Raw genomic sequence first — 26727 nt, forward strand, 5'->3', positions numbered from 1 at the left:
CTTCTTTCTCTGTGAAAAAATTGACCCGGGCCAAGATGTCAGGAACGAGGCCAGAGTATCCCGGTGGGGCAGATAGTCAGTGGGCGCGGTCCAGGGCCGGCCCCCCTGGACCGCCCCTGATATCTTGGAACAGATCTGATGCAAAATTCAAAATGTCTGAGCCTTCAGCCCCAATCAGAATCCCTCTTAGGCGTAGGTTGTTGCGACGCCCCCTATTTTCCACGTCCTCCTGTTTAATCTGCAACTCTATATGTTGCTCCTCCAGGGTGGCTAGGCATTGCCAGAGCTGTTCCTGATCTTCAGAGCAGACATAGACTGTCCTTTCAAGATCATCCACTCTCCCCCAGTGCTCCCCACGTCTCTCCGGAGTTCCTTAACACAGGCCTGGACCTCCGTGCGAAGTGAACTGATTTCAGATTTGTCTTCGTGCATGTAGGTGGTCATGCAGGACTCTGTGACAGGTTCAGAGGGTCCCTCGGCTGACGATGTCGTGCTCATTGCAGGAGTGGATCCCGATTTGTTCCACATGGCTGCCACCGGGTTGTCCTTAGCGGATGCGGCGTTATCTCTCGCAGTCCGAGATAGTCATGGCCCCTCTTAGCGTTATGCCGTGTGCAGGGGGCCAGGATGAGCGGACACAACACAGAGTTATACTGCTGCCCGGTTCGGCTGAAGCAAGTATTTCTGCCAACCGGACCCAGAGGTCGTCGAAGAGGGCCTACAAGGGTTATGTGGGACGGGGGCAGTCCAAGAATGCGTCTCCCGAATCCCCCAGGTGCTCCACTGGCTAAGTGAGGATGCTCAGGGCACAAGCAGGAGGGGCCGTTAAGGCAATAAGGTCCAGATCAGGTACGCATGCAACACCGCCACCCCTCTACTAGGATGTGCTGGGAAGATTCGCCTGCGTAGACCAAGTCGTAGCTTCAGATAAGGCGGCGCTCAGTGGTACCACCTCTCTTATATGGCTCTCTAGGGTGACGACTCCGTCTATAGAGGGACTCACGGTGTCAGGTGGCATAGTCTCAGGTAACAAGCCTTCTTTCCCCGGAACACAGCAGGCACTCTGAACCTCACCCTACGCGGCCCTGGGTCTCCGGGCACGTCCGTAGTGTCTCCCCGGGGTCCCGTTGTGGCCAGAGAGGACCCACCAGGGTGGCAGGGAGGTGTGGTGCGCTCTGCACGTCCAGCAGGATTCAAGGTAGAGACTGTGTTTTGCCCTCAGCTTAGGCCCAATCAGGTGACCCCGGGCTTTCCGCCGCGCGGTGCTCCGCGCCCTGAGGAGTAGTAACAGAGGGTCACCTCAGCCCAACTAGGAAGATCAGGACTCCGCCGGGGTGGCCGAGGCGCAGGGTAGGCCCCACGAGGCCCCTTGGCAGCAGGGCAGCAGGGATCAAAGACTGCCAGCAGGTTGAGCGTAGGAATGGGGCTCCTTGAGCGGGGACTTCTTAGGGGCCTTTCCAGCACCTTAAGAGGCGTCAGCAGTGTGGTCTAAAAGGCTGTCAGGCGCGGGACATCCCCGCCGGTCTGAGGATATCCCCGCCCGGACCCAGTGCATGGTCGGCACAGGGGAGTCTTAATATGGCGGCCAGGCAGGATGTCAGCGAGGAGGGTATATTCTCCCCCTCCCCCCACGGAGGCAGCCGCAGTCTCTCCCAGCCCCTGTACCTTCACCTCTGGTCTTGCTGGGTGCTGCCGTCAGGTCCAGAGCTGAGGATGTTAGCTTTTTGCAGTGTCTGTTCCCTCTGGGGCGCCGGAGGCTGGGGACCCCATAATAGCGGCTGTGTCTTTGTGTGTCGGGCCACTCTCCGGCCAGCGCCGCTCACGCTGCTGCACGCTTGGTTCCGGGCCCCCCAAAGGACATCCCAGCACCTCTGGGAGCATCAGTAACGAGGCCTTGGGGCCCCATCCAGGTGTTGAATCCCCGCCAGGCCTCAGTTCCCGCCAGCCAGGGCCCCACAGGGAACCCCAGCAACAGAGTCCCTAAATGGTGGCTAAATGGGATGTCCGTAGGGAGCTCCCTCCCAGGGACCGACCGCAAGACCTCTCAGCCCCTGCACTTCCCCAACAGCTCCGACTGCGAGTCACTGCTGGTTCCCAGGCAGAGAGTGTAGGTTTGACGGTGATTCCCACTCAGTCCCGGGCTCATGTAGCTGCGGGCGCTAAAATGGTGACTGCAGCCTCATAGGCCGGAGCATTCTCCTACTGGTTCAGGTCGTCTCGCCGCTGTCCACTAGCTCCAAGGCCCAGCCAAAGACCCCTGGCGTCATCGGATATTTGGCCCGAGGGCCCAGTCAGGTGCGCAGTATCTCCGCCAGCTTTTAGTTTGCACCGGGTGGGTTCCGCACGGACGCGGCCAGCAAAGTCCCCAAATGGCGGCCAGGCGGGATATCTGTTGAAAGGTCCCTCCTTCGGGACCGACGGCAAGTCTTCTTGATGCCAGTCCCCAGGCTGAGGCTGAGGGTGTGGAGTGTCGGCAATGTCCACTCACTCCAGGGCTCAGGAGGCGGCGGGCTCTAAGATGGCGGCTGTGGCTTCATACACCGGGGCACCTTCCCACCGGCTCTGTTCTCGCCGCTGCCTGCCGGTTCCGAGGTTCACCGGGTCTTGGAATCGTCGCCCAGTTGCTTCAGCTGACCCGACATCCCAAATTCCGGCTCCTCTGCTACTCATATACTGCTTAAAAACTCTTATGCCAGCGGGGGCCCGGAGCTCCTACAACGAGCATCTCACTCCATCTGCAGCGAGACCACGCCCACCTCAGCTAGTACTTTTAACTACTCCCCCTCGGGTAAAGGGGATCACTCTATCAAGACTAAGCCTCTTGTCCAATTACACGCACAGCATCAGTTACATAACCACCCATTCCGCAGAGTCCTTTTTCATTGTCTGGGAATGTAGCTACAGTATATCAAGAGTGTTAAAGTCCAGGAGGGCCAGATTCATGCCTATTTTCAGGCTAGCCATACATACAGTATATCTCAATAGAGCTTATGTAGGTGGCCATGACTTGGTATGATCTAGCTCTAAAATAGATTTATCTCTCTAGCCCATTGTTGGGTGTCCGGATATTAATGCTGTTGTAGCCTTTGTTTCCTAATTAGAAGAACAAGACAGTAAATCCAGTAATAGCAGTACCTTGGTAATCATCTGTCAAAAGGTATGGGTGGTACAATATTATGTGAGGTTAATCTGCAGGCTTTCAGGTCGCCATCAGACTTAGAGCTACTATCAACCCTCGGGTGGTCCACTAGCATCCCAAGATCTTCCTGCTAGGATGTCCAGTGTGGTTTACAGGGCATCTGCAAACTGGTTACAAAGCTTGATATCTAACCAACTTATTGAGATCCCGGAACAATAGCCTTGAACTTGCATACTACCCTCAATGCATTGATGATTTCTAAATTACTGATTACACCCATAACGCATGATTTCGATGCAGAACCTTCCTAATGACTCACTCGCCCTGAAACTGACACAAGAGATTTTCCTTGTACAGTTTCGGCCTGTCTAGAAGAGCAGTGACTGTTGTAGAGTCCTAACAGTGAGTTGGTACTTTTTGTATTCAGTTTTTACATTTTTCCCCTTTCTCTTTTGAATATGTGACTTGTTTTTCACTTCAAGCTGAAGCATATACATATCTTATATGTGCCCCTTTATAATTTCCTAAAATGTAGTGTAGTTCCTGTATTCCGGTCTGGTAGTTATCTGATATGGATAAATTGTGATGCTAATATTGTTTGATTCAAACAATGTACAAGGTGAGTCTTTTGTAATCTGATGCAGTGTAATGTCACTGGAGAGCGTATGGCTGTAATAAGTTCTTTCTTTAGCAGGGTCCCACCGTTTTCCGGAGCAGTATGTCTCATCCATGGCCCCTGAGGTGCTTCCCCCCACTGCTGCCATGGTGACCTCCCCTCCCCCACCGCTACCATCAGTTCCAGTGCCACAGCCCAGGAGCAGAGAATCTTCGTTAATAGAACACCTCACCCACGTCCCACTGGAGAACTTCCTACAAACCCTGGAGTCACCCGTCACTTCTCATCTATCAGGTACCAGGAGTACACACTTGTGAAGTAGCACATTGCAAGCAGTGATATTTACATACATAGGCCAACATGCGTCATTGTCCATAGCATGTTTCACCTTCAGGCACCCTCCGTCTATTGTAAGCACATATGCTTTTGTCAGTAAAGACTTGCACACCCCTGTGAAGTCTCAGGACATCTGGATTCCCCCCCCCCCCTATTCCCAATCTGTGAACCTGGCGCAGGATAAAGAACCTTTCATTGGGTGTGCAAGCAACCTTTACACATTTTAGTGTTGACCAGTGCTATCATGTAATGCAGAAGTGTTTCAATGATCTGTCCGCCTCTTCTGCATTTTGTTAATTGGACTGCAGACAAGGTTTACGTCTTACAACACTGACAGCCATCTAAAGGCTGTTCCAGGAGGTTAGCTTATAGGCAAAGTCAGCCCTTCCATCCTGTTCTGCAACAGCCAGTCCAGTCTTTTAGTAGACACCATTCAAATCAGCAGGGGCAACAATCCTCGAATAATTCATCCATTGCTGCAGTGGCTGAAAAGCTGCTTTAGTTTGCCTGCCTGGATTAATGCCTGTACAGTAGGTAGCAGAATACAGCATTTCCGGCCTGACTCAAGATCCATTGTGTCGTGCAGGTGACTCCTACAGGTTGTTCAAAGGTACGATGCCTGCAGTTTCTTTCCTTCCCACTCAGCGTTCCTCTCGTACGGAGGAACATACCCCTATCCTGAAACAGGAAGTCCACTTTTTATTGTCCATGGGCATTGGACTTGGAAAAGGGAGGAGTATTATGTCCATGTCACTTCTTTGTTCTGATCAAGGATGGAGGCCCTAGACCTAGTTTGGACATTTACCCGCTAAACACCTTTATGAGGGATGATGGGTGCAATATCTTGCTCTAGCTCACATTGTGCCTACTATTCAGGGGACGTCAGAAAAATATATTTTATTTAATATATTTACATTTATTAAATATTGAGTTCAACATTAGGAGAGTACTGTAGCACTTTTTATTTTGGGCTACTATCAAAATAAAATTTACATTAATAAAAAAAAGAAAAATTTGATTACCAATTTTTATGGGTTTTGTAGTCCACAAACAGAACAAATCAACACTGTGACACAGACATTTCAACATACATTAATATTTAACAGAAAAATATTTTTTACATATTTTTGAGTAATATAAACTTTTAAACTTTTTCCTGTAATGTACATTAGGGAGACTCCACAGTTGGGGCAGAGATCTCTCTATGGAAAAGTGTAGGGAACATTTAAACTATTTATGAATAATTAGTCCTCCGATTCCTCATACAAAGTTGAATACTATACAGATCCCACACAAAAGAGCCCATAGTCCTTTTGGACTTGGAAACAAATCCACAGTGACCTTGTTCAAAGTTGTGCCAATCCTTGACCTCTTCCACATTCTCATTCTAACTCTTACACATACCCCCTACCACACAGATTTTAAGACCCAGAGTCAAACCATGATGACTATGCAAATTAATTAGAACAACCTTTTTCTGGAGCTCCAGGAGGCCAGTGGCCTTGATACTTGCCTGAATTCTCTTCCTGGCGTCTTCTTGTTGGAATCTGCCTTATTCGCAGTGGTCTTATGAATGGCAGCAAACATTCTTGATCTCCAGCTACCCTCAGTAGAGGTTCAAAAATAAAAGTACTTACAGATGTTTTGAAGACCTCTTCAGAACCACTACTATTTAATGACACTTTTGGACACCCTTTTGGGCACCTTGACGAAACCTGGATCTTGCTTTTCTGTCTGCAGACAGATCGCTAGATGACACAGGCCAGCTCAGGGCAACTTAACTCCTCCTCCAGTACCCAAGGCCAGAGAGAATAGTAGTTCAAGCCTCCATGAGTATACTCAACCCAAATGCATTTCTGACCACTTGGTACGACAGAATCAAAATGCATGGCAGTGTTCAGTAAGGCAATGTTCTCCTCTGCCAGCCTTGTCTTCAGGTCCGTAAATTCGTGTTGCCTCCAGGGAATATGCTCTGCCAGCTTCTCAAGCAATGTCCAGGTATTACTAATGAACATGCCATTTAACTGCACTAGTGCTTAATTTGTGCTTGTGGTTTCCGATGCTCAGCACTGGCACTTTTTTTACAGGGCTAGTACTATAGATTTCTTTTATGCAGGATACGCAGGTTTAGATAATTTTTCAAAAGGTAAATGCATGTTGCTGGGGAGATTTATTCTTCCCAAGTCATCTTTTGAGCTGCTAAATACTCGTCCATCTTTCACAACAGTTTCGCTCTGCCTGAGCCTCCCATTGGATAATTCTAGCTGGGGGCTGGCTCATGGCTGAGCTGCGGTGAGGCAGACTCTGAAAGCGTGGTCCTAGAACAAACTTGATCCTCTGTTGCAGGCTGCTGCTTCTGAATCGGACCGTTGGGATGGAATTCAGTGTGGACTTGCCAGTGAGTGACTTGAATTCGGTCTACTCCCTCCCCCTATCGGTCCTCGTTCACAGCTGACCATGGTGTGTACTAGGTGTATTCCTACGGCTATAATCTTGTTGACCTTTGCTAAGGCTGAAAATATCCATAAATTCAAAATAAGATTAAAGTGTGCTAGCAATTGAGAAAGTAGGTTGCGTGGATAGTCTACAGAACCTGTTTAATTGGCTCTGAATGGATTTTAGGCACATTACATATTCAAATAGTACGACAAAACAACTTAGGTAAAGTTGTAAATAAACAAAATACAGTACCTGTGACTCATAACTAGCAGCACACCCTCCTTTTATGTCTACTCAGCACATACTGTGTAACTGTACCATGATGTTAACTGTAGGGTCGAGGCTAGGAAAGGCAGCATTCTTGTACAAGTACTGTACCACTAATTCACGGTCTCCAAATTTCTGCAGCACTTACTCTGTCCATATCGTACAGGCTCCCTCTGTCCAGACTTCAACAAAGAACTGAAAGTTCAATCAGGCTCATGCAGCTGTACAAACTTCTAAAATATACATGTTGAATCACTCTCTCGCTCTATGATCCTATTTGGGCTGTCCAGATGGCCTCATCTTGCCAGGACCCCACTTTTCCATTCCTAGACTTCGCTTTCTACGTGTCATTGCTATCAGGTGTATCTGTCCAATTGGCTCAATAAACTCAACAAAGACTACGAATCCCAGAATCCGCTGATATGTAAAAGAAAAGCCCAGGAATGGAAAAATAGTGTCCATGTGACCTGAAGCAATCTGATCAACCTAATCATGTTTTTCATATTGTCTACAGGCTCCTAGTTTCTATTATTTAGTAACAGTTTGTGCCATCACCGCTGAGACTTGCAGAGCTTGGTCCAAATCTCCTGACGCGTGCACATTCACATTTCTGGTTCTTATTTTACTCCTATACAGGAATCTGCAACAATGCCTCATTACATTCTTGCAGCAATAACAAGTCTCAAGATGCTTTGAGCTGTCGGATAAAATGACAGATGTTTAGGTACGGTTATAGAACCTGGATAGTGCACCGCTTTGTTTGGTCTTGTCCTCTGTTCTTGTTCCTTCTAAGTAACAAGAGATCTCGCACCTTCCCTTCTGGACATGGTAGCCTTGAGCTGAGTAAATGAATTTCGTCAACATCTCTACTAGTGTTTTGAGGTGGGCTGTTGCTGTAGCTTCAAGGCGGCAGCATTGAAACAATATATGAAATTCTGCCTCATTCAGGCAGAATAACATAACATCTAAGGAATGCTATTCTCTAGCTGCCACATTAATACATTGTCCATATTTTTGCTCTTTTCACCTAGAGGCACCACAGGTAAGTATATGCTACCCTTTGCGGCAAGACGCAGCAACTTCTTTTTGCCTCTGAGATTCTTATAGTTATGTGGTCAACACTGTAAAACTGCTTTGATTCCATAATAGTGGCTCTAACAGCTATAAACAAGAACATGACCTAGTCATGTTTTAAACAGCTTCCTTTCTATAACTAATGTCAGCCTATCTCTGGTAATAATGAGCCAAAGTCGAGGCCAGCACACCAGGACTTCCATTTCCAGTGCTTAATTTCAGCTAGTGGCTGTAGTTGATGGTCACCAGCACTCATTTTGGGGTCTGGTAAACTAAGGGTGAGAGGCAGTTAAGAGGTAAAGAATGTGGAAGAGAAACTGGAAATGTGACAAAGGGAGACAGCAGGAAGGAAAATAACCTGCAAAAGTAAAATAAAGGGGCAGCTAGTGTATGGTGGTACTGGCAGCTGAAACAAATGTCAACTTCTCATTCTGCAGCGCTAATATTGAGAAACTTTGAGCCCGCCACTTATGTTTTACAAATTAAGCACTGGATGGCACCCGCCAATGGCAGGCCCGACTCCACAACAACGTTTGTCCTAAGCCTTTCAATGTAGAGATTGGGGATTTGTCAGACAGCGTCCATTCCCACAGGCACACTGTAGGAGAGTACGATCTGCTTACTATTGTTACCACCACTTTTTGCTGGTGTTTCACTGTTTCTCGACTTTAGTCTGGCTGGGGCCCTGCTATTCAGGACCCCAGCCTAGCTGCTTCCTCTCTAAAATGATTGCATGTACTTTAGGTACACTCCAGATTGGTTACTTGGTTACCCTTGAGAGTCCCTAGTATATGGTACCTTATTTTCTAAGGGCATAGGTACCCCAGTGACCTATCAGGGGCTGAAGCATGTATTATGCCACCACTAGGACGCCTTCCAAAATGGCACCACAGGACTACTACTGCAGCCTGGGTAAGGTGGTGCATGCACCCCTTGCTAAGATATAGGTTACCTATATCTACCTTTAATCACTGACTCATATAAACCTATCAGTCGCTCCTATGGCAGGCCTTATCAATCCTGAAGGCAGAGTGCTTGGTTTTGTGTGAGAGGGTACCATGCATGAGCAAGACCCCTCTGCAGCTTTCGGAATCTATTGTCTTTTTTTTATTTTTTATACCTTTTTATTTGTGGGTATCACAGGCAGATTTAAACAGAATAATCAGAATTTTGTTGTACATAACTTCCAGTGTCTACAGAAATATTACAAAAAGCAGTGTTCGAGGCATATGGGCTGCAGATGGTACATTATGAATAGATCGCCATCTGGCGTTGGGCTCGGATGATTGCACTTTGTTTTTCTCTTGGAGAGTCTTTTGTATCTTGGTGACTCCTCCCTTGGTTGGTAGTGCGCATGGGCATCGGCTCCATCCTTAGATTGTTTTTTTCCGCCATCGGGTTCGGATGAGGATCGAGACGCTCCAGATCAACTTCAGAGAAAAGTGATTAATCGGCGCGTATTCCCTTTCCAATTCGACGGTATTGTTATCGAACGCGTTTCATTTCCTTTCCGACGCGTTGCAAATTCAAAATCGAAGAAAAAACTTAGACCTACGTCGACGAACAGGAGAACTTTCTCGACGCAGTCAAGCCCGGAGTCCATGGAAAGGACTCCATTCAAGAAATGTCCAACGTGTGGTGCTAAGTTCCCACACAAGGACCTACACGAGGTGTGCAACCTCTGTCTATCGCCTGAACACGAATCCAGGGACTGCGAAGCCTGCGCAGCATTCTCCTCCAAGCTAACGATTAGAAATCGTCGAGCTCGAAGACACGAGGTTTCAAGAATGCAGTCGGAGGCGATCCCGGAGCTGTTCGGAGACGAGCTAATGGAAGAAGAAGAGGATCAGTCGGGGTCGGAAGGGGACCAGTCGGAGGTTGAAGAACTCAACGAGCAACAAACCGTGAGTGACGACGTCCCCTTACCGAAAAACCGACCCCGTGCGGTAACGACCCCGCCTTCGAGCCCCGTCAAACCGCAGAAAAAAGTTTCCGACGCCCCGCCCTCGGGCCCGGCAACGAAACCGAAACCGAAACTGAAACCGAAACACTCGGACTCCCACCATGTCGGATCCGAGAAAAGGGCGACATCGACTTCGACACCGAGGCTACATACAAGGGAAAGCTCGGTACCGAAACATTCCATGTCGAAACATAAACATGGTTCGTCGTCCAAGATTCACTCGATACCCAGGAAGTCTGAATCGAGTAGACACTCGGTGCAGAAAGCACCAAACACTGATGATCGAAAACATAAGCACCTTTCGGAACCAGGGCCTTCGGTACCGATTCAGGAGCAACAGACAGATCCCAAACAAAAGATCTTGTTTATCGATCCGCAAACTGGCAAAGTTGTGACAAAGAAGAGAAAGAATGAACAGACAGAAGATAAATCTCTTCCTTCAAAAAAGAGAACACGGGGGACAAATACAACTCCTCCTACTTCTCCTAGACATAAAGTCACACCCTCTTCTCCTATTCCTCACACTATGCCAAATATTCCTACACCTTCCACACCAAGACCATCTACACCTCAGTCTGATGTAGACAGTGATCTAGGGGAGGGAGAACCTCAAGGGGATGACGAAACCATCCCAGATGAGGAGGACCCATGGGAAAATTATGACGTAGGGTCAGATGAAGACAACGACCCAGAGTTATATCCCTCAAAGCCTTCACCACCTGATGATAACACAGGGTTTGCGCAGCTCATTAATAGGGCAGCAAAATATCATAAGGTAGATATACATACAGAACCCCAAATAGAGGATTTCCTGTTAGAGACGCTACCTAATGCACAAAGAACATCAGGTACTCTTCCTATGTTGAAGGGTCTTCTCAGTCACACAGAAGAAATATTCAAAGACCCAGTGAGGGCTAGGGTGTTAAACCCAAGAATTGATAAAAAATATAAGGCGGCTCCAAAGGATCCAATCTTTATTAAAGGACATGTACCCCTGGACTCGCTGGTGGTCTCAAACGCTCGTAAAAGAGCAAACTCATTATCTACAGGAGAGGCTCCTCCACCTGATAAAGAGTCAAAATTAATAGATGCATCAGGCAAAAGAGTAGCATCACAGGCGGCAAATAGCTGGCGTATAGCCAATACACAAGCATTACTCGCACGTTATGACAGGGCACATTATGATGAATTAGAAAAACTCATCACACATCTCCCCAAGGAACATCAGAAAAAGGCAGATCAGTTAATACAGGAAGGTAAAATAATAACTAATACTTCCATTAAGTGCGCCCTAGACGCAGCAGACACTGCAGCAAGATCCATAAACACCAGTGTAATGTTGAGGAGACCTGCATGGCTTAGAATCTCAGGATTCAAACAGGAAGTACAAACGGCACTACTGAACAAACCATTTGATTAAAAGACACTGTTTGGTTCAAGCACAGATGAGACCTTAGAGAAAATGAAAAAAGATACAGAAACGGCTCAGTCAATGGGAGCATTGCAACAGCCAACACAAAGAGGTTCCTTTCGTAGATCCACCTATAGAGGGGGCTCAAAGAATACAGGAACAAATCAGCAATCCACCTCTTTCACACCAACATCACCTAGAGGTAATTCAAGAGGAAGTTACAGAGGTAACAACAACAAGGGTAGAGGCCGCGGAAATAATAACAACCGCAACGCCTCAACCCCAAAACAGTGACTTCATAGAACTCCCCCCAGACCACATAACACCGGTCGGGGGACATCTAGCACAGTTCCTACCTGTCTGGGAAAACATCACATCAGACAAGTGGGTGAGACAAATTATCCAACATGGTTATTGCCTGGAACTCACAGCTACCCCACCAAACATCCCCCCCAAACAGCGTCCAATGAGTCAAGATCATCTGACATTATTAAGAGAAGAAGTACTAGCACTTCTACAAAAGCATGCAATAGAGAAGGTCCCAAAAGATCAACAAGGAACAGGAGTATACTCTCTATACTTCCTAATCCCCAAAAAAGACGGGTCCCTAAGACCAATATTGGACCTCAGACCTCTCAATGCTTACATAAATTCGGAGCATTTCCACATGGTCACGCTCCAACAAGTACTCCCTTTACTGAAGAAAGGGGACTTTCTTTCTACACTGGATCTAAAAGACGCTTACTTTCATATCCCAATTCACAAAGCCCACAGAAAATACCTAAGGTTTGTAGTAGAAGGACAACACTATCAGTTCAAAGTCCTTCCGTTCGGTGTCACAACAGCACCAAGAGTGTTCACAAAATGCCTAGCTGTGGTGGCAGCACACCTAAGAAGACAACAAATACATGTCTTCCCATACTTGGACGACTGGCTAATAAAGGCCAAGTCAAAAGAGGAAGGTCTTCACAACACACAGAAGACAATTCAATTGCTGCACCACCTAGGGTTTACGGTGAACTACAAGAAATCACACCTGCAACCAAACCAGATTCAGCAATACCTGGGGGCTACGATAGACACAGAAAAGGCAATAGCATACCCCAACCCAATCAGGATACAGACAATGGTCGGGTTAATACAAAGATTTCAACCACAACACTCACTACCAGCACGAGTGTTTATGCAACTATTAGGCATGATGTCCTCCTGCATACTGCTAATACCACATGCAAGGCTACAAATGCGTCCACTACAGGAGTGTCTAGCGACACAGTGGAATCGGGCTCAAGGTCAGATTACAGATCTGGTGTTGGTAAACGACCGGACGTATCGCTCTCTGAAGTGGTGGAACACAGAAAACATTTCCAAGGGACGGTCGTTTCTAGAGCCAATTCCACAAGTGATAATAACAGCGGACGCATCGCTCTCCGGATGGGGAGCGCATATGGACAAATACACAGTGCAGGGGAAGTGGAGTGTGCAGCAAAAGAAAATGCACATCAACTACCTAGAATTATTAGCAGTATTTCTAGCACTAAAAGCTTTCCAAATACAAATAAAAGGCAAAGCAGTCCTGATCAGAACAGACAACATGACTGCAATGTATTATATTCAAAAACAGGGGGGGACACACTCTCTCCAACTATCCAAACTAGCACAGGACATATGGAGATGGGCCATTCCTCAAAAGATCTACCTGTTAGCGGAACACCTACCAGGAGTTCAAAATCAGATAGCAGACATCCTAAGCAGACAGTCAGAACAGGTACACGAATGGGAGCTGCACGACCAAATACTGCAGCCATTCTTCCAAAAATGGGGGCAACCAGAGATAGATCTGTTTGCCAACCATCAGAACGCAAAATGCAAAAACTTCGCATCCAGGTACCCACACCAACGGTCCCAGGGCAATGCACTATGGATAAATTGGTCCAACAAATTTGCTTACGCGTTCCCTCCTCTACCACTAATTCCGTTACTGGTTCGGAAACTGCAGCAACACTCAATGACAATGATACTAGTGGCACCCACGTGGGCAAGACAGCCGTGGTTCACCACGCTGCTACAACTCTCACAAGTACCACATCAAAAGCTAAAATTATTACCCATGCATCTTACACAGAACCATGGAGAAATAATGCACCCAGATCCCAAACAACTGAACCTAGCGATCTGGCTCCTGAGGTCATAGAGTTTGGATATTTAGATTTACCTCCAGAATGCATGGAAATCATTAAACAAGCAAGACGTCCTACCACCAGAGCATGCTATGCAGCAAAATGGAAGAGGTTTGCTATACACTGTAACAGTAAGCACATCAACCCTCTTGACGCATCCACTAAACAAATCATTTGCTATTTACTACACTTGCAGCAATGTAACTTAGCATATACCTCTATCAGAGTTCATCTCGCAGCCATAGCGGCGTACCTACAAAACAGGCAACATCTTTCACTGTTTAAAGTACCAGCAATTAAAGCTTTCATGGAAGGACTCAAAAGAGTCATTCCACCAAGAAGACCACCTTCCCCAGTCTGGAATCTCAACATAGTACTTACCAGACTAATGGGGCCACCATTTGAACCTATGCATAGGTGTGAAATACAATTCCTCACATGGAAGGTGGCTTTCCTCATAGCTATCACGTCACTTAGAAGAGTAAGTGAACTGCAGGCTTTTACGATTCAAGAACCATTTATGCAGTTACACCAAAACAAAGTGGTTCTTAGAACAAACCCAAAATTCTTACCAAAGGTAATTTCAGCATTCCACATCAATCAGTCAGTGGAATTACCGGTTTTCTTTCCAAAACCACAAACGGTAGCAGAAAGAGCCCTACATACATTGGATGTTAGAAGGGCCATATTGTACTACATAGAAAGGACACAAACTTTCAGAAAGACAAAACAGCTATTTGTTGCGTTTTCTCCTACACATAAAGGCAATCCCATCTCCAAAGCGGGCATTGCCAGATGGATTGTAAAATGCATTCAAATATGCTACTTAAAGGCAAAGAGAACATTAACTGTTCCTCCTAGAGCTCACTCTACACGTAAACTAGGAGCATCTATGGCATTTTTGGGGAACATTCCACTAGATGACATATGCAAAGCAGCTACCTGGGTTACACCGCACACCTTCACAAAACACTATTGTGTAGATGTGCACACAACAAGCTAGAGTGGGACAAGCAGTATTAAAAACCTTGTTTCAAACAGTTGCAACAGACACGGGCGACCACCGCTAGGGAGAGAACTGCTGTATAGTCTATTCATAATGTACCATCTGCAGCCCATATGCTTCGAACGGAATATGCTACTTACCAGTATGCATCTGTTCTTGGCATAGAGGGCTGCAGAGTGGTACATGCCCTCCCAGCCTCCCCGGAAACCTGCGTCTGTTCCAACATTATCTTATTTAGATACACTTACATGGGCATTCTTATCTGTATTCTACTATACTACTCCATCTAACCCTACTATGGCAAAACAATCTAAGGATGGAGCCGATGCCCATGCGCACTACCAACCAAGGGAGGAGTCACCAAGATACAAAAGACTCTCCAAGAGAAAAACAAAGTGCAATCATCCGAGCCCAACACCAGATGGCGATCTATTCATAATGTACCACTCTGCAGCCCTCTATGCCAAGAACAGATGCATACTGGTAAGTAGCATATTCCTTACCAAAACTTGTAAATAATAAACAACACTCAGACGGGCAAATAAATACAATACAGGAAGGATTTACACAAATAAATACAATCTTATCGAAATTAGAGTTAGACACAGCTTTAAATCAAGTTAGTTAGTTTTGAATGTATAAAACATGCCTCCCCATATTCTCTTAACTTTGATCATTGCTTTCACTCCTCTTTTTCTGGCTAGAGATAGCTCCATATGATGTATCTCTTTAACCAAACACCACCATTCATTCGCATTAGGTGCTTGATCAGCTATCCAAGCTCTAGCCAGGACTAGCCTTGCACATGCCAGCACAATAAAAATTAGATCTTGAAAAGGTGTAGGATTGGGCTGTATACCTAACAGAATCATTTCAGATGTTAAAGGTGCATCAATTAACAATTTCAATCTCAGTATCTTTCCTATACTGTCCCAGAACGCGACTAGCGCAGGACAAAGGACCAGCATGTGTTCTAGATCAGCAGCCTGTAGGTGGCATTTTGGGCATTTGGTTCGATCATTAAAGGCATTATTCGGGGACCATTTTCTTATTTGTAGAGGAGTGTGATAAAGTTGGCATATTGTTTTATATGCTTGCAGTTTTAAACTTGAAGAGTGGACTAGCGTATCAATTTTCTTTAAAGAGTATGATATTTCATTCGAGATGATACCTATGGGAAAGCATAAGGCCCATTTCTCTGCTATTTTTATACACTCATCTTGTTTATTTTCAGTAAGGCACTTATATCCCTCGCTAATAGTTACTTTTTGGTTTTCCTCTCCCTTGTACAAGCATTGCCAGAAGTCCGAATCCAGAATCTCTTTCAGTTTTAATTTTCTTACAAGAAAATCACGAATTTGTACATATTTAAAATAAGTGTGTTCTGGTAGTTTATATGATAACCTTAATGTTTCGAACTCTAAAAAAACCTGAGGAGCCGTAAAGATCCCCAAGTTTCAATATACCTTGACTCGCCCATATTTTACACTCAGAGTCGAAAAAAATGCTAGGTAAACCTGGGTTGTTCCATAGACTTAAGAGGATGATAAAATGATAGCTTATTCTGATTCATAAGTATCCTCCAAATGTTAATCATGTCCTTTGCGGTCTTGAACCTCACTCTTTTGGGTCATTACTTCTAGCCAAAAACTGCAAGCAATCTGGCCCCAACATAAATTGATGAAAAAAGTATGGGTTGCTGGAATTAAACAAGCTCTGTAGCCGCCCCAAAAATGATGCAAAATAACATAATCGGAAATCTGGGAAATTAAGCCCTCCTTTTATAAATGGGAGTTTCAGAGAGGAGAGTGCTCTTCGGTTCTTTTTATAATCCCAAATGAAGCTGACCAATATGCCATCTAGTTTTCTGAAAAAGACTGTTTATTTTCAGCGGTATACATCTAAATAAGTATAGAAATTTTGGCAAAATGTTCATTTTAATAAGGTTGATTCTCCCGATAAGATTTAAAGGTACCTTATGCCATTTTTTAAGGAGGGCCTCAGTTTCTTTTAATAAAGCATCATAGTTCAGTAAAATAATTTCCCTTATATTAGATGTTCGCTTAATGCCTAGGTAAGTAGCAGCATAGCATACTCCCATCACAGGTATTGGCGGTTTATAGTTGGCTATAATTTGGGTTTTGTCTAGGTTTAGCTTATACCTCGAAACTTTTCCAAAGATTTCTGCCTCTTTAACTATACCTAACATGGATTCAGTCACATCGCTTGTATAAATTGCCAGATCATCGGCGTATGCTGTTATTTTAAGAGTTTGCCCCAAATGTAAATGGTTTTATCATAATTTCGGAATCTATTCTCTAAAGGTGTTCTGTGATGCAGCCAGACCATATACTCTTAAGTGCATTATAACCTCACAGTAAATGATAACTTTGGAATGGCTGCATGGAAACATGTAGTGTTTGGTGTCAAACACTTTGGAATCCCCCCCCCCCCCCCCTTCCCTGCCAGTCCTGGCTGCGGGGGTAGAATTCCACCCTCCTAGAAGGAGAGACATGTACACACTGACCTAACCGTCTCACACACACTACCCATTCCCCTGCACCACCCCGCTGATGTAGAGTCCCTTTAGTTTGTCCTTAGCTGAACATGGTCACCCAGTTGGAGGCCAGATATACTATTACCTCCATCGGTAGCAAACCATTACATCGGACATATGGGTGTTTCAGATTGTATAGAATGGTTATGCTATCCTCTTCCTGTCCACTCTTTCAAACATACTGCCTACACCTCAACAGCTTCCTGAGGACTACTATTCCATTCTGTGGAAGGAAGTACAGGCTCTCCAACAAGCCAGCTGTAGGGAAGGTGCAGGCATCCGAGTTTGGCACTGGTTGTTTCTCCCATTACTTCCTGTTGCGGAAGAAGAATGGAGGACTTTGTCCTATTTTATGAATCGATTCTGTTTTATTGGTTTGATAACATAAGGAAAAACTAACAGCCATGATGCCTACAACCTGGAGACTGGCATTCAACGATAAACAAAACGGAACCTATTCCCTCTGTCACCTCACCCCCTGCCGGTGGGGAAGACATTGACGTCAGAGATGTGCCATATCTGATGAAACTATGCTGCATAGTCTGGTATCCTATTGGAACCTCAGAGAGAGGGAAAATTCTGTTTTGCTGTTTCAATTGCTAGAGCCTTTTGTTTGTCCCTTAGGAATTTTAGAGGATGTGTGATGAAGTTAGGCAGCCCCAAAAGCACATATGCCAATAAGCGGGGAATTTGTGTCTTGAAGACAGTATGTTGGACCTGGGGTCTCCAGATCACATAGGATAGCCTGGCCCAGTATAAGACAGTCAATCCTAGAGGCGAAAGTGTTAAGTTTGCGTCACACCCTTACAGTAACCTAGCATCCATCCATTCAAAAATGACGCTACACCATTTCTTTTTAGGAAAATATGAGCTGTTTTATAAAAATAATTCTGTTTACTCTTATTTATCCTGACCGTCAATTTTGTTATTATTCAAACACAATATTTCTCCATTTGCTCTTTTACATAATTAATTCTCCAACAAACAATTCATAGTACACTATTACTTAACTCCCTGGGAACACCCCGGCATCATAAACTGGCTTGGTACATTAGTACGCAGAGATTGACACTTTCCAAGGAACAGGTGAGTAACTACAGGGTTTCAGATGAAAGATTAAATACTACAATCGGCTTAGTTAGATTTAACTCAGATTATTGACAAAAGCAAGGCCAGAGTTTTCTTCCCCTTCCGCCACTGAAAGAAAAAGGTTAAGCAACAATCTCCATCTTTATCAACATTAAGAGGGTTCAGTTAACTCCTTCTGTTAAGTCACTCTCCTTTACTTTACTTGTTCCCTTTATCCCTAGTTCTGGCGACTCCCCGGTCTTGCCAGAACTGTGCTTCCGGTTATCAAATGGGGGGAAGAAAGATCTCCCTTCTGGGACCTTGTTTTATGAATTCTCGGTCCCACAACAGCCCCCAGTTTCCACCTTACTTGAGGCCAGCAGAATACTGCGCAGTTGCAGCTAACCGGCACTCGCCACCAGACTTCCTCTCCAGGCAGCGCCTCCCTCGTAGGCCGGGCCAAGTGATCTCCAAACCGGCACTGAGGGGAGGCCTCTCTGGGTTAGCGGCGTTGCGGGCTCCTTGAGTCGTCTCCGACGACAGCGTCACTGGGCAGGCGCGGGAGAGCAGTGACTCAGTTAGATGCCGCCCCCCTTCTTTCCTCAGGCAGTCGGAAATTCACCTTTGGGCCTGCGCACTGGTTGATGCTTCTCCGTCAACACTCCGCCCCCTTCTCTGGATGATGGAACACCACAACAGACCTGCGCAGTGTCGCGCCACCTCCGCAGACGTTTCTCTCCCCACCAGGATCTCTCCGGGCTGAGTAGGACACTCCGCCCACCCTCAGGTTGGAGAAACACCACAACAGACCTGCACTTCCAGGTGCCGGTAAGAGATCGTGGAGGTCCTGTCACAGACAGCAGGCGGTGTCCTAGAAAGAAGAGGGGGGCAGGAAATTCAATGTCTCTTTCCTCATGGATCTCTTTAGGAGCTTTGGCGAATAATGTCAATGGACCAATGACCGGGCTCAGTCAAAGGCTAGGGGGGGGGGGGGGGACGTCCTCAAGAAGAGGCTGTCGACTTATGAAATGAACTAACCACTTCTAGCGCGCCCACCTCCCCAGGCCACTGCCTCACTCCTCAAGCTCTCTGGTCATTACAAAATGGCTACCCTGTCACTGGCCTTATATAGGCTTGCCTTAGGTCACTAGAACCAGCTAGAAGGTTCTAGAGTCCCCCTATGATACCCTATGGGCCCCTTTTCCTGAAGTGTCAGTTATGGCAGTTACTGGCCACCATTTTGTGTGTCTTGTAAATTCAGTCAGAAAGGCACCGAGGCTTCAGGAAAAAGACTGAGGGCAAAGAGCACCTAACCCCTAGGTCAACACCTGAAAAGTCCAGTGGACATAAAAAAAAATAAAAAGATTGAGGGGCAAAAAGGGGACAAAAATAAAAAATAAATAGGAGAGACCACCCAAAGGGCTGACAGGTCTAACACGCGTCGTCCCCCCCAGCTGAAAGTGGGGAGAGCTACCCAACCCCTTGGGAGTCCTCATCACTAAGACGGAAATACCTAGAGAGACCGTCTGCATTGGCGTGGTCCACTCCAGGCCGATGTTCCACCCGGAAGTCCATTCCCTGTAGGGAGATGAACCATCTCAACAACTTGGGATTTTCCCCCTTCATTTACATCAGCCAACGAATGGGTCGGTGGTCGGTCTGAACCAGGAAGTGCGAGCCAAACGGGTATGGCCGCAACTTCTTCAGAGCCCATACCACCGCAAAGGCTTCTCGCTCTATTGCACTCCACTTCTGTTCCCGGGGAAGCAGTCTCCTAGATAGGAAGACAACAGGCTGATCCAGACCCTCTTCATTGAGTTGCGATAACACTGCCCAAATGCCATGCTCTGATGCGTCTGTCTGGACAATGAACTCCTTGGAGAAATCCGTGGCCCTTAGGACCGGTGCTGCACACATTGCTTGTTTCAGCTTCTCAAAGGCTTGCTGACAAGCCTCTGTCCAGACTACCCGTCGAGGTTGCTTCTTGGATGTGAGCTCAGTGAGGGGCGCCACAATAGTGCCATACCCCTTCACAAAGCGACGGTAGTAACCTGTGAAGCCCAGGAAAGCTCGGACCTCAGTTTGCGTCTTGGGGGGCTCCCAGGCCATGATTGCCTCAATCTTTGCCTGGAGGGGCTGCACCGCTCCTCTTCCCACTAAGTGGCCTAGGTACACAACCAACCCCTGCCCGATCTGACATTTACTGGCTTTGATTGTCAAGCCAGCCTGTTTCAGGGCCTGGAGAACAGCTTGTAAGTGACACAAATGGTCCTCCCAACTGCTGCTGAAGACAGCAATGTCCTCGATCCTTTCCAGTCCAGATTCCGCAGCAACCACAGCACCGAGACCTACCTCCTCGCCGCCACCGAAGACATCCTCATGCTACTCGACCAGGGCCACACCGCGGCCCTCATCCTGCTAAACCTCTCTGTAACCTTCAACACTGTCTCCCACTGCATGAGCAACAGCTGCCTTAAGCTGAACTCTGAGAAGACAGAGGTCCTCATCCTCTGACCCTTCCCCACCGCTTGGGACAACTCCTGGTTGCCCTCCACACTTGGAAAACCTCCCACCCCGACGGACCACGCCCAGAACCTCTGTATCATTCTAGACTCCTTCCTCACCATGACGCGCCAGATCAATTTTATTTTTTTTCTCTCGAAATTTTTATAGCGCAACGAATACCCTGGGGTGTCTCGGCGCTGTGGAGCTACTAGAATCAGCCATCCTCTTACTGGTTGAATAACCATGTTTTTAAGAGCCTGCGAAAGCTCATTAGGTTCGGGGCGGTCTTAATGGCCAGTGGCAGGAGATTCCAAAGTTTTGGAGTGGCCACCAGAAAACGCCTGTCTCCCCAGGTGGCAGTTCTTGTGCGCGGTACAGGGAGGAGACTGGTGTTGGCCGATCTTAATTGCCTCTTGGGAGTATAAAGCTGAAAAGCTTCAGTAAGGAACCTGGGTCCTATGTCATGTACTGCCTTATAGGCAATGCAGAGGGCCTTAAATTTAATGCGGCTCTCAACTCTCAGCCAGTGGAGGTGGCGGATGGCAGGGGTGGTGGGCTGGCGGCGATCGATATTTAGGAGAATCCTTGCAGCTGCATTCTGGATAGATTGCAACTTCGTTAGGACAATCTTCTGAGTATGTAAAAAGAGAGCGTTCCCATAGTCTATTTTTGAGAAAACTAAGGTAGAGACCAGAGTTTTCCCAGCTGAGGTAGGGAGGTAAGGCAGTAATTTCCTAATTTCTTTCAAAATGAAAAATGCTGAAGAGACAACCTTATTAGTGTGGAGGTCAAAGGACAGCTTACTGTCAAAGATCACTCCCAGGTTTCTGGCCTTTTCCACTGGGACAGGTGGAGGGCCCAGCTTTTCAGGCCACCAGATGGAGGACCATTCCGGGGAGAGCCTGCCAAAGGTCATGATCTCGGTCTTGTCCGAGTTAAGCCTCAGACAATTCGAGGCCATCCAGGTACTGACCTAAAGCATGGCTCTTTGGAAGTTGGCTGCCACAGTAGGGCCATCTCTATGGATAGCCAGAACCAGCTGGGTATCATCTGCGTAGGATGTAATTCGTATCCCATGGGCCTTTATTACCCTCGCCAAGTCCGCTACGTAGATATTAAATAGCATGGGACTTAGCGAGGAGCCCTGTGGGACTCCACAGGGGAGTGCAGAGATAGGGGAATAGAAATCTCCCAGCCGCACAGTCTGGGTACGATTTTCCAGGAAAGATGAAATAAGGTCCCTGGCCAAACCGTTTATCCCCATTGCCTCCACTTGTTTCAACACCCTCTGCATCCTCCAAGACCTTCAAGTAGATCCCGCCCCCCTGATCCCCCCCAAGCCAGAACGACCGTCACCCTTGCACTTATAACTAGCAGACTGGACTACGGAAACGCTCTCTACGCTGCACAAACTCCAGATCTACGGAGCACCTCAGCCAAACTAGTCCTCGGCACCCCACGACATGAGCACATGACCCAACACCTGCGAGACCTCCACTGGCTCCCCGTTGAGAAGAGAGTAACTTTCAAGGTACTCACCCACGCCTACAAATCCCTCCACAACATCGGACCCAAATAGCTCAAAGAAAGAATCTCTTTCCACTCATCTAAAAGAAACCTCCACTCCACTCCGCTACCTTGCCCTAGCAGTGACCCCGCGCATCTGCGGAGCCAGAGCAGGTTGAAGAGCCAAAGCCTGGAACAAGCTCCCAGTCAACATCAGATGCTCCCCTACGCACCTTCAGGAAGAGCCTCAAGACCTGGCTTTTCGGCTGACCCAGAGCTGCCCCACCACCCCAACTTCCAGCGCCTTGAGACCCTCATGGGTGAGTAGCACGCTTTAAAAGCCCCTAATTGATTGAAAGACAGCATTCTTTGCGTTGATCGCATTCCATAGGCAAGTTTAATGCGGATTCACACAAACACAACAGTATTTTACCTGACCAAACTTAGGGGAAGAAAACCACATACTCTATCCAAGCTATCCAAGAACATCTGAAGATGGGCAATCCAAATAGAAAGCTGCATCTCAGCAATAGGTCTTTCAGGATAGCTAAACGTAGAGGCACAGGCTGAGCAGAGAAGAATGAATCTCACGAATTGGAGCTAGACCAAGGGCTGGGAAACAGAATCTTCTAAGCATGGATAAAAAACGCAAATAGACCTATTTACAACATACACAAATGCAAATCGGGGAACCACAGTTAGGCCAGAAGGTTCTGAGTCACCCTTTTTACACCATATACACTTTACTACCATCTTAAACAATTGGCTAATACTGCTGCACAGCATGTAAATCCAGAAGAGGTTCACAATATAAATGGAAATATAATCTTATATGTAGCAATAGTTGTCCAGCTTGAATTTCCTCTAGATTCACATGCACATGAGTTATGGGGTTTGGGGTGAACCACAAACTAAAGCCTAAAAACAAGCAGGGCAATACAGCATGTTGCCACAATGAGAAAATGTTGGTCATGTTGGGGTCCGCTGCTTGACGCACAAAGGAAACAAATAAAGTACAGGGACAGTTAACTAACCCAACCACTACATGGCGTAAAATTGCATGTGAATCCAGATTAGCTTCAAGCTTACAAAATCTTCTTAAAGAGAAGATGATTGTATTTCCCCAGTTCTGTTCATAGTTCGTTTCTGTAGCCTCTAAAGAATATACACTGATGCAATGATTGCCACTCCATCCAAGACACCCAGTGTGCTCTCTTGATTGAGAATTTTTAGCACTGACTATTGTGTCCAGTAGCTCTTAACTTGGTCCTTCAGCCCTCTCATGGATTTCAGTTGTGTATACATTATTGCATCAGGAATGTCCCTTAGCGTTCTCAATCCTTAAAGCCATATGGAGGAATATAGATTGCAGTTTAGTAACCGTATGTATAAGGGTTGTAAACCAAATGTAGTTTGGAGTAGTTGTTTGCTTAACACGCATCGACATTTTTGAGATCCCGTAGAAGTACACTGACAGGAGGTTCAGATTAACTGCAACTGTGTTAAACTGACATTCAAGCGTAACCCTGGAACCCAGAGTTGTGAAGTGCAGCCAACACATCACATATAGTAGGTTTACTATAATTGTCCTGATTGGACTAGCTGGAAGTAGCTGGTTACTGTGACTGTGGTAGATTATTAGTGCATGACAATGAGTATTTGTCCTGCCTATTTTATGGTTGGGTAGCAAGTGGTGAGATCTTGCTCCGTCCCACTGCCACCTCAAGGACAGAGATGGCAGAAACGCATGTGCCAAGATAAATGATCTAGTTGAAGAACAGCAGCAGAAAATAAAAAGACCAACGTTGTAAACTTCTAGCCTTCGTCCCAGATGCAGGCTATTGCAAATCGAAATCTGGAATGTTCTTTGGTGGCTTGGTAGGTATTCCACACTCATGAGTGGTGTGGCTGGCCTGGCGTCTTGCACTGTACCATGGCCCAATATTCCCCATAACAGGGACCTCCCCTGCAACTATGGTGGTCGGGTGTCACTGACACTGTCAGGCTAGAATGCACCTGTGGAATGTTTACATAGACAGTGGACTTCCCTTTTACCACAGTGCCGCAGATTCTGCATCTGCCCACTTGATCGTGCGGCTTGCCAATGTGAGACCCCCAGGAATAGAGCCTCCTGCTACCCTATCATGATTATAAATCGAGACAATAATGACTGCTCTAATGGCATGAAGCAAGTGGTATCTCTCCTTCACCATCTCCCCACACTTGCCTCTGCTTATAAAGCCCAAGGCCCTAGCTACTCATGCTATTTAAGTCTTGTTGACTTGTTATTCGCAGGAAAGTCATGCTGATGGCCCCCCAGAAGGTTCTTGCAATTGGGCAGTTCAAGAACATGTGTTAGACGTTATCTTGACATCCAGGGAATGCAGGTGACGTTGTGGGGTATATTCAGTGGAATCATAGCGGCATCAAATAGGCCCTGTGGAGGATGTTGTGTTGTAAATATTAGCCTTCTACGTGTGACAAATGAGGAGAGTGTGTGGGCTATCAGATGTGTGGGGGTTCAGTTACGGTAACGCCACAGAGTAATTCCAGTTCGAAGGCCAAGCACCTGTGTGTTAAGAATTGTCCAGCTGGGAAGCCGGCCTGCTCTGACTAGAGATAGAATGAGATCAAGTTGCCCTTTTAGAATAGGTCGCCCAATGTGACCAGACCCATTGAGTCACACATTGTTATGTTATGTTATCTGTATTTTTTTATAGCGCTCGGCTACTCCAAGGAGTGTCCCGGCGCTTTTATTTTTAACCTGTAACAGAGAACACAACAGGGCAAATAAAAAGGGATCAGAAATCAAAAGAAGGAGCATATCTAGAGAGCAAAAAGCCAAGTTTTAAGGCCCTTCCTAAAAGCTAACAGATTGGAGGTGCTACGCAGTGACACGGGCAGAGTGTTCCATAGCTGTGGCGCCAACAGCCTGAAAGACCGCCCCCCAATGCGTGCCCTTTTTACCCGAGGAACCACGGCAAGGAACAAAGACTCTGATCTCAGGGATCGGGCAGGATGGTAGAAGGCTAGCCTCTTTTGAAGATATTCGCTCCAGAAGCATGAAGAGCCTTGTGAGCCAAGGTCAAGACCTTAAAACCTATCCGCTTCCGGATAGGCAGCCAATGAAGTGACTGCAGGAGGCCAGAGGTTCTGGCTCGCCCGTAGAGGCCAAAGATGGCCCGTGCTGCCGAGTTCTGGACCACCTGCAGCCGTTGCAAGAGGTACTCCGGCAGGCCGAGATAAAGGACATTGGAATAGTCCAATCTCGAGCCAATTAAGGCCTGAACCGTGATCTTCCTATGATCTTCCGGGAGCAGAGGAAGAAACTTGCGGAGCATCCTGAGGAGGCCAAAGCATGTACCAGTTAAGCCCAGGATCTGTGATCTCGGCGTCGGGCCGTTATCGATCTTGACCCCCAGATTCTTGGCTAGCTTGGAAGAGCCTGCTGGAGGAAACATGTTGACAGGCCACCATTCCTGCCAATCTGGATCAGACCGACAACCGAAGAAGAGTACCTCAGATTTATCTGAGTTGCACTTGAGGCTGTTAAGCTGGAACCAGTTAAAAACGGCCCCAAGGCACCCGCGGATACTCTCTCCGTCAAAATCTGCTCCCTTCCCACACGTAAAGAGGAGCTGGGTATCATCGGCGTAGGATACGATCTGGGCCCCAAAAGACTCCGCCAGTGCCGCCAGAGGGGTCATAAAGAGGTTGAAGAGAGTCGGGCTCAGCACTGAGCCCTGCGGGACTCCGACTCCCAATGGCGGCATCACGGCAGAGCAAGGGGAGGCCCAGACCGTTTGTCGGCGGCCAGCCAAAAAAGATCTAAACCAGCTGAGCACCGTCCCCCTCAGACCGATCTCATAAAGTCTGGCGAGGAGACCCTCACGGGGGACGGTGTCAAATGCCGCCGACAAATCAAGCATCACAAGCATAGCTTTGCCTCCGGAATCCAGTACCTCCTTAATTGCCTCCGACACTTCCAAAAGCGCCGTTTCGGTGCTTAAGTTGGTACAGAAGCCGGATTGGGTGGAATGCAGCAAATTGTGGGATTCTAGAAAATTGGAGAGCACAGTGTGCACATGCTTTTCCAACATCTTAGCAAAAGCAGGCAGGAGAGCGATGGGATTGTAATTGGCGAGAACCTCAGGATCTAAACCAGGCTTCTTGAGTAGAGGAATGATCATCGCCTGCTTCCAAGCCTGCGGGACCACCCCCACACCCAAGGAAAGATTCAGAATGGGATTCACCAAAGGATTAATGACCTCCGCCGGATCACTGAAATAATATCGAGGGACAAAATATCGACTTGCCAAAATATCGAGTACAAAATATCGTTAACAAAAATATGGATGTAAAAAATATCGACTTTATTAAAAACAGTGTTAAATTAAATTAATATTAAATTTTAATTACTAAAATATACTTAAAACGACTTAAATTAAATTATAATAATTAAATAATAAATGAAAATAATAAAAATAATTTTTTAAAATCTTATTTGTTGACCCTGAACCCTAAAAATACCCCTTTACCCAAAAACCCAAAACTGACCCTGAACCCTAAAAATACCCCTTTACCTAAAAACCCCAAACTGACCCTGAACCCTAAAAATACCCCTTTACCCAAAAACTGAAAACTGACCCTGAACCCTAAA

At 46.6% G+C, this 26727-nt stretch overlaps 1 protein-coding gene across 4 annotated transcripts in view; it reads left to right on the forward strand.

Moving 5' to 3' along the window:
* SH2B2 (SH2B adaptor protein 2) overlaps positions 1–26727 on the forward strand; it is a 493931-nt gene that overhangs the window by 341147 nt on the left and 126057 nt on the right. For 2 of the 4 annotated variants that reach the window (XM_086954571.1, XM_086954572.1), the window contains one exon: positions 3831–4049. The exons of 1 other annotated variant lie outside the window; for it this stretch is intronic. In XM_086954571.1, coding sequence (XP_086810697.1) covers positions 3831–4049 — 219 coding nt within the window. The remainder of the gene's footprint in view (positions 1–3830; positions 4050–26727) is intronic. One more of the 4 variants, XM_086954573.1, reaches the window with a different exon arrangement.

This window comes from Lissotriton vulgaris, chromosome 2_1, assembly GCF_964263255.1.
Source record: "Lissotriton vulgaris chromosome 2_1, aLisVul1.2, whole genome shotgun sequence".
NCBI classification, from domain to species: domain Eukaryota; kingdom Metazoa; phylum Chordata; class Amphibia; order Caudata; family Salamandridae; genus Lissotriton; species Lissotriton vulgaris.